At 39.9% G+C, this 8,408-nt stretch overlaps 1 protein-coding gene across 1 annotated transcript in view; it reads right to left on the bottom strand.

Annotated features, from left to right (window-relative positions):
• The window catches only part of GINM1 (glycoprotein integral membrane 1), an 8,215-nt gene extending 3,669 nt beyond the window's left edge, over positions 1-4,546 (bottom strand). Inside the window, exons 1-3 of the mRNA XM_010009902.1 lie at positions 4,490-4,546; positions 4,223-4,319; positions 1,908-2,076 (exon numbers count right to left, since the gene is read on the bottom strand). Coding sequence (XP_010008204.1) covers positions 1,908-2,076; positions 4,223-4,319; positions 4,490-4,525 — 302 coding nt within the window. The 5' untranslated portion in view covers positions 4,526-4,546. The remainder of the gene's footprint in view (positions 1-1,907; positions 2,077-4,222; positions 4,320-4,489) is intronic.
• Positions 4,547-8,408: the final 3,862 nt, after the last annotated feature.

Below are 8,408 nucleotides of genomic sequence, written 5' to 3'. Positions count from 1 at the left end.
TGCTGAACCTACAAGAGATGCAAACATATCGATATTGCTGAGTTTGAAGTGAGAGTGAAGTAGGCTGGCAAAGAAAACTGATGCATCACATAAAACTCCAGGCCATTAACATTTAGACATAGGGATGTTAAAAACAAAAAATACTGATTCATGTTATATGTACCACTCACTTTATAGATTATACCACATTAGAAAATATGCTGAACAGATTGAGTCTCTCTCTCTCTCTCTGCACAAGCATGTGGTAGTTGCTCCATGGGCTTTTACTCAAGTCTTAAGAAGCTCTTTATGATCCTCTTTCAGGGAGGCATTTTAGGGCATGGAAAACTCAAGTATGTAGTGAAAGAGCACTTGCAAACATTGAAAGTGTTGCTGAGGCAAGTCTGACAATTCTGCTTTTGTAATAGTGTTGCTTTTTTTCCAACAACCAAAAGAGTATGTGTTTTCCTCCTTTTCCAGCGATACACCGGACCCATTTCACTTAATCACTGCAAGCATCGCTTATATAGAACACATTCAGCATAACTCATACTACATTCAATAACTGCATTGTGAGGCCAAGAAATCCAGAGTGGTTATGATCATAGTTATAACTGCTAGATAGAAATGTAACTAACAAAAGAGGAATGGAGCATGTGATAGTTTCACTCATGCTTTCAGAACAATAGGCCAACCAACAATCTCCTTTTGCTTCAAACACACAGAGAACAATGTGCAGAAGCAGAAGATCATTACTCTCAGCTGATAACTAATGAGAAAGATGGAAAACTTTTTATTTAAACAATTATGGAAACCCCATCAGCTTTCTGGTTGTTCTTGCCAGGTCCCTATGAAGATCTGAAATGCATTGTGATGCCTAGTTTGAGATCTGCCTCTAATTTGAGATTGTGTAACTACTGAATCAAGCCTCCTAGAAGTGGGATAAACACTTCATTAGAAAAGCTTCAAACCTCTCATTGGGATTTTTCATTAACAGAGTAAAAATTTGACATGAAGCAGATCCCTGTTAAAAACACGACATGCTGCGCTTGCAATTAGTGAAGGAGCAGCGGTATTATCATCATTCTCCTGTTACAAAAACAGGCAGCAGAACATAAGCCAGCTTCAAAAGAGCCTGGCCACATATAAGATGCAGACATATACTGAACCAAAAATATGACACTTTTGCTGGCTTCAGCAGCTGTCTCTTCTCTTCAGAACCTCTCTGGCTGGAAAAATAACTATATTTTATTGGTGATTTTGAGAACTCAGTTCTGCACATTTCAATCTCAGCTGGAACTGTAACCCCTCATGGTCACTGGTATTTGTGCAAATACTGTTAGAATGTAGGGGTTTTTTCCTGTTCATCTCAAAATCAATGTTAATAATGAAGATTTTTATCCAAATTAATTAATTATCTTACATGCAGAATATTCCAGGGTTAAGCTCTCAGACATTGTGGGCTTTCACAACAAGCCATAACCTGCCATAAACTGCTGTAAGCTGATCCCCACGCTATATACCTGAAGCCCTTTGTTAGCTTGGGATAAACAGTGGGGAAAACCTCAAGACTAATAACAAGCCCATGGCCCTTTTATTTATTTTGTACATTATTTACAGATGAAGTATTGCTTGTGATCCTGACTTTGCATATGTGCATGTGCTGAAAGAGCATGTGACAGTGATGTTCTAACAATTATCATAAACAATTAAATTATTAAAATACAAACAGAAGCATTAAAACTTGAAGACTCCTCATGAATCACCCTCACTACTACACAAGTAACTTAGGTTGGTATTACCTCCCTCAGTACCGTGCTAGCCAGCATTAGCTTATGTACTTTGTGCTGTAACCACCAGCCAGACACATGGAAACCTTTAAATCCTTGGTAAGTACTTGCCTCTCATAAATTAAAAACAAGCAGAATGTTGGGGGTTTTTTTACCTGTTTTCCATCAATTTCTGTCACTTCTTCCTGAATGACAATCAGCTGCAAATCAGAATTGGATGCCAAAGGCCACTTGTGAACCATGATGCGAACACTGACGGTTCCCAGGCGCTGGTGATCTGGTAAGTTATCCAACTTTCTGTTCTCCACTGTTAACACACAATGTCACAGTTTTCAAAGAGAAACCATCCCAAGCAGAAAGCAGTATACAACCATGGGGCAAACAGTTGCAACTCTGACCTAGATGCAAAGGCACATGTAATATAAGAATGAAAAAGCCATTACAACTACGAAGAACCACTAGCATCCAACCAGAGATGCCTGAACAGTTGTACAGAAGTCTGTACTAATCTGATGTCCTTAACACTTCCAATAAACTGCTGTTATAAGCTGTAGTAATCTGGGCAACAGGTAAAGCAGATGCCATGATCTTTTACCAAATCAAACTTGGAGCAGGTCTCATGATACAACACAGCAGACAGCAGCAGCACTGTACAATCCCCAGACTGAGGAAGCTTGCAAACAACATCGCATCCTTGTCTTTGAGGTCTGCATTTAAGCACTCTAAGCAGCACTCTTTGGCTTTGCTATTGGTGCGTTCCTATTTAAGTAGTCCAAACAAGTTTGTAAGAGTAATACCACAGCCCAGTCAGCCACCTGTGTAAACATCTTGATTCACACAACATTCCCCTTCCTCTCAATACAGAAACAAACATGTTCTTTTCCACAAACACCTAATATACTACTCAAGGCAAGTTCCCTTATACGTAGGTTTTTTTGGGTGCCCCCCATACATATTGAAACTGCCTTTCAATCACTGCTCTTTCTGCATTGACCTGGTACCCTTCTCCCAGCTTCCGTGCCTCTACTGCAGGTGAGAGCACAGTAGAACTGCAGTGCTGCATAAGTGCAGGAGTGGTGGAGGTAACAAATCTCAGAGTATGAATATTTAGCTGAAGTTTATTTTTATACACACTTAGGACTATTCTTCCCCTCTGTTAACAGGTAACAAATATCTCAATATTCCTTTAGCATTTTACAAACATTATTTGAATCTATTGTTGAGGATTTAATAAGTAAACAGAATAAATATAACAGAGGTTACTGTGCTGAGGACTCAGACCCAAACATGGAGATAGACAGTTCCAGGTGCCTCCCTCCTAGGTCAATTATGTATTTTTCTCACTGTTTCAGATTCGTGTTCATACTTGTAGTCATTGCAAGCTATGCAACTATGATTTGGGAAATTAATAGGAACTACAGTAGAGTGCTCAGCAGCTCTCAGAATTAGTCAATAAAATTGTATCTATTTTTCTGGACTCGGTTATCTTGCAGGTAAATGACATTTTGCCTTGTTTTCCTAGGATAGAAAAAATAGAAGCAATGGAAACATAACTATCCCAGAAAAAGAGAAATTAATTACTGCTCTCCCTCTCCAGAAGAGTGTCAAATTAATAATGGAGCACGCTTGGGAGTATGGGTTCAAGAAACAAGGTCATGGCTCAGGGAACGAATTTAGAAAAAGCATTAGTAGTCTGTAAGTAAATGTCTGATTGTAAGGAGAGGATGACCTCAGAAACCAAGCTAGAGACTGACTGCACCTGATCCATCAAGAGATCATTCTGAATACAACAGAAACTTAAATCAAATGAGCATAATGGCACTTGTTTCATTAATTATACAGTATGCTCTGTGCATCTCAAAAATCACAGGACTTTCTGTTCTTTCACAAAATGTGTAGCACTGAATCAGTGGAAAAAATAGCAGTGTCAAGATAATTCAAAGTCATTAACCCCTGCAGGACACTAGCAGAACTGCAGTATTTGTGCTGTAATAGCCTATCCAGCAGAAACTTGTTTGTCCAGTATACTCAGAAATGAGATAATTAAAAGATCTTCCTAACAATAATTCATACTTTTGTTATTGGATCTCCTTTTGGATATATGCCAGCCAACCTAGGGACACAGCCATTAGCAGGGTGGAGCTGCATCCTTCTGTTTACATTGTCTAGTTTGTAGTGCAAAACATTCTTTTGAAAAGATAGGCAGAGTCTGGATTTCAGATTAGGCCATTTACATATAAGCATGTCAGTGTGACTTGAGAACACGGCAGTAAGGTTTTTTCCACCCATTTTAGTAGCAAAATTATCCTACCTTGGGAAATTACTTGCTTCTATGATGCTCAGGTTTGCAGAGTATGAGAATATGTAGTCACTGTAAGCTCTGGTTACTAGATAACAGGGAAGGCAAATACCCCAGGGGATAGGAAATAAAAAAACAGAAAGGGAATACTCACATATTACTGTTTGACATGTTACGTGGGCAACCCTGCTTTTCATAGGGAAATCATTTAGATATACCTGTCCATTAGCATAGGTGATATTAAAAACAACCTGAAAGACAGACAGACAGAATGAGTGTATGGTTCCTGGCACTATGCTACAGTTCTGTTCTCAGAGGAACACACCACACTGACTGACATCAGAGAAAACAAGGTATTTGCATCCACACACAGACTCTACTGCACATTAGTTCACTGAATAAATAGAAAAACTGGACAAACCTGTGCTTTGTGAAATTCCCCATCGCCTTTCAACATCGTAACATTGACTCTGATCGTTTCCTGGAAAACAAGGGTGAAAAGAGAGATAAGTTTCTGAGGAAACACATCAGCCGCTGTAGGCCACAAGCAACTTTCACGAAGTCCTGACAGAATGATAACATAAAATGCCCAGAGCACATTCCCAAGTTTTCCATCCAGCAGACAGAAGAAAGAGGGATATGCTTGTTTCATGTAAGGGCTAGTTTGGGGTTTTCTCCCTCTTTTAATAAAGAAGATTGATGAGAAAGAATGACAGCTGCACCCCTTATGTATAGGGTTTTTTAAATAAAGATAGAATAATAATAATCAAGCTAAATGCTCAGGAGAACTTGTTTCACATGGATATAATTGAAAAAGAAGTTTCTTGTATGAGCTGAAAAATAATAGACAATACAATGTAAAAATCAGGTTCTCTGTAAATGTTTTTTAAGCACTCCACTTAGTCTCCAAGATGAAGTACGATTTAATACACATTAGCCTATATTAAAGAACACTCAGTTTTGTCAATGTCAGCAGTAATCCTGCTTCTTTTCTTTAGTTATTGTTCCCAAATTATACCACAAGGAACACCTCCACACTTAGAGGTAATGGGGATTTGCTGCTTTCTTTCAAGCCCTATTAATTGCTATGATTTCTTGACTGACTCATTCTATCCTCTCATTTCGCCCTTGTTAATGTCAGGGACTGTTTTATAGATGGGACCTTAAATTCCCCGGGCTGCCTCTGACAAAACCCACACACAAAAGCCAAATCTCTCTTGGATATTGCCAAAAGTAATAATTGTCACACTGCTTTCCTGAGTCACCTCTTCAAAAATAATGTTAAACTCCCTGTTTGTCTTTTGGGAGCTTTAAATGATTCTAATTGTGTTTCATTTTCCTCTGGAAAACCTCTCCATACCCCCAGCATCTTCTTCAGCTCTGTGTTTGAGTTGTGGTTTCACAACTAACAGCTAAAGAGCGAGTCATGTCTCAATAAAAAGTTTAACTTGCTCAGAATTTCAAATAAATAAAAAATTAAATATATAAAAAGGCTTTTTGTTTGGGCTTTTTATAAAAAGACTAGATTTTCAACCAGGAAATACTTGAAACATACAGTACATAGCATGATATGGTCCCAGTTCATGAACTATGTCATGTTAACAGCGGGAATGCTGTGCATCACCCATTCCCTCCTCTGGGTGAAAGCGGGTGAGGTGGGATGGTGCTCTGCTTTCCTGTGAGCTGCTTCCAGTAGAATCATAGAATCAGCTAGGTTGGAAAAGACCTTTAAGATCAACTCCAATTGTTACCACAGGACTGCCAAGTCCACCACTAAACCATGTCACTGAGGGCCTCGTCTACATGATGTTTGAACACTTCCAGGGACGGTGATTCCACCATTTTTCTGTGCAGCCTGTTCCAATACCTGATTACCCTCTCTGTGAATAAATTTTTCCTATTATCCAGTCTACACCTTCCCTGGTGCAGCTTGAGGCCATTTCCTCTTGTCCTCTCACTTGTTACTTGGGAGAAAAGACCAACACCCACCTCACTACAACCTCCTTTCAGGTAGTTGTAGAGAGTGATAAGGTCCCCCCTTTGAGCCTTCTCTTCTCTAGACTGAACAACCCCAGTTCCCTCAGCTGCTCCTCCTCTTTACCAGAGTCATCCTGCCTGGCCTGTCATTGTGTTTGGCATGTATCTTGCGGGTCTTGCCTCATGTAGATTTTGGTATGGGGTGTGTAGGGTCAGGAAGATCGGACACAGCAGGACCCGTTGAGTTCTGGGTGCAGCACTGCAGGAATGACCAGTGGGAAGCCCCTGGAAAAGAGCAGTGAGGAATTTGCCTCCAAGGAAGGATTAAGTGAGCTGAGACCATCAGCATAAAACCAGGAAGACCGAGTTGGAGGACTGTTATTTTCCGTGAGAAGATACTATGAAGAGTAATGAACAACCTGTTCGCAAATTGCAGCAAGGAAGCTTCAGGTTAGACATTCGGAAAACTTTTAATGTTAAAAGCAGCTGAGTACTAGAGTGAATAGGTGAGGAGAGTATAAAAGTTTTGGACATGACTGGACCGCTTCAAGAATAAGTCTGTCGAGAATGACATCAATATAATTGATTCTGACTCTGGAGAAATTGGTCTTCCTCTGGTCCTTGAGATGTTTCTGTATCAGTTCAGGAACGTTTAAAGCAAGAACAACTGAAAACTGATTATTTTTTAGCAGCAAAATCTGTAGATGTATTTGAAATGTTTCTTAGCGAGACTGGTGTCAAGTCTTGTGAGACTGCTTAGTGAAGATGCAAAACAAGAATATGATGACTCAGGAGAATGGACATACAGAATATGGGAAGTTACCAGTAGAATTTGTTGGATCTGGATGTGAACAGACTGGTCACGGGAATGACAAAATACGAGTTCTCCCTTGCTTGTGAACACGAAATTGCAAGGGTCGTGGTGTAGCTGCTGTACTGGAGCATTAATCTTACTCTAAGTTTCCGAGTAGGTTTATGAACCTGTGCCACTCAGGAGATGTACCACCATCTCCCGAGCTGACGGTGAGGACAGGCATCTCCTTAGGAGATACTGAAAGGACAGGCAGGCCACGCAGCAGAGACAATCCAACAGGCTGTGTCCATCAGAAGAAGTAGCCAGGCTCCCTCCTCCCAGCTGCGTTCTTGCATCTCTTGTGCTTGTCCAGTTCTTCCCTGCTTGTTCAACTGACAGAAAAATGGTCTGGCAAAAAAAGGGAAAGTTCTCCTGCCAATTTAATGAGCTAAACTGGCTCACTGGCTTGGCGTAAATGAGAGGGAAGGATGATGTGTGGGAGAGAGCTATGTTCTTTCACTGGCAGAGGTAGCAAGTGGTTAAGCTGTCTTACTTGTCTGCACGCTGTGATCTATTTTTTGTAACTCTGACAGCACGGAAGTGATCCATTGACACATTTTCATCTCTTAAACATGTAATAGGCTCTTCAAGTGCAAGTTTTAAGTATCTACCAGAATTCATGACATGCTTTTGGATACTGCATCAACAGAATTGACAGCTGTTTTGCAGAAAAATAATCATTGTGTATATAGCTCACTTTGTACATGTAACGCTCAGTCGCTGAGCGTATCTATCTTGCCCTATGCCTTTCATTTTCAAATAAAGCATTTGATAAAAAGTAATAAAGTAGGGTGAATTTTCCTTTTTTTCAGCAGTCACAGGCTATCAGTCATTTCCTTTTTCTTGTAATCTCAGTGAGTCACTTTGTAGATGTGGAGAAAAGATTACAAAACACTTTCTGCATATAAGAACTCAAATTGCATTTGAGGCTTAAAACCCAAAGGACTATTAAGACTGCCTGGAAAATCCATCCTTTGTGCTCTTTGAATTCCCAGAAAACAGAAAAACCTAGGAAGTAATGACACAAGGTTTTGACAATCTGTTTAACAGTCTGACGATGTAGAAGACGTACAGCTCTGGGTGCTAGAGCTGAGAGCTGAAAGGTCAGAGTATATTTATTTCTTTTGTTAATACACAGAATTCTTAAAACATGAAAAGCAAATAAGTGGTTTGAGGAAATTACAGGATGAGAGAATAGATTACATCCTGGGATTACAGTGTTAATTTGGCTTGTATTTTCAGTTTCAGTCTTCCAGTCCTTCAAGTAACCTGGTAATTTTCGTTTAACATTACCAGGATTGACGTTCTCAAGAAAAGTCAGTATGAACACCTGTTTCCTAGAAGGGGCATTGAGAAAGAGGTTTCTTTCAGTGGTCAGAGAGTTTTCCCGCTGATCTGACAAATGCATCTGAAGCAGCAGTGACAGGTCATTTCCAACCAAAAGGTTATCTGTCTTAGATTTTAAGCCATGCTTCTCATGATGCCAGATTTCTGCTGAATCAGACTTGTT

Source organism: Nestor notabilis, unplaced genomic scaffold, assembly GCF_000696875.1.
Source record: "Nestor notabilis isolate BGI_N333 unplaced genomic scaffold, ASM69687v1 scaffold12852, whole genome shotgun sequence".
NCBI lineage: Eukaryota > Metazoa > Chordata > Aves > Psittaciformes > Psittacidae > Nestor > Nestor notabilis.
This window is presented reverse-complemented; position numbering and strand designations above follow the sequence as displayed.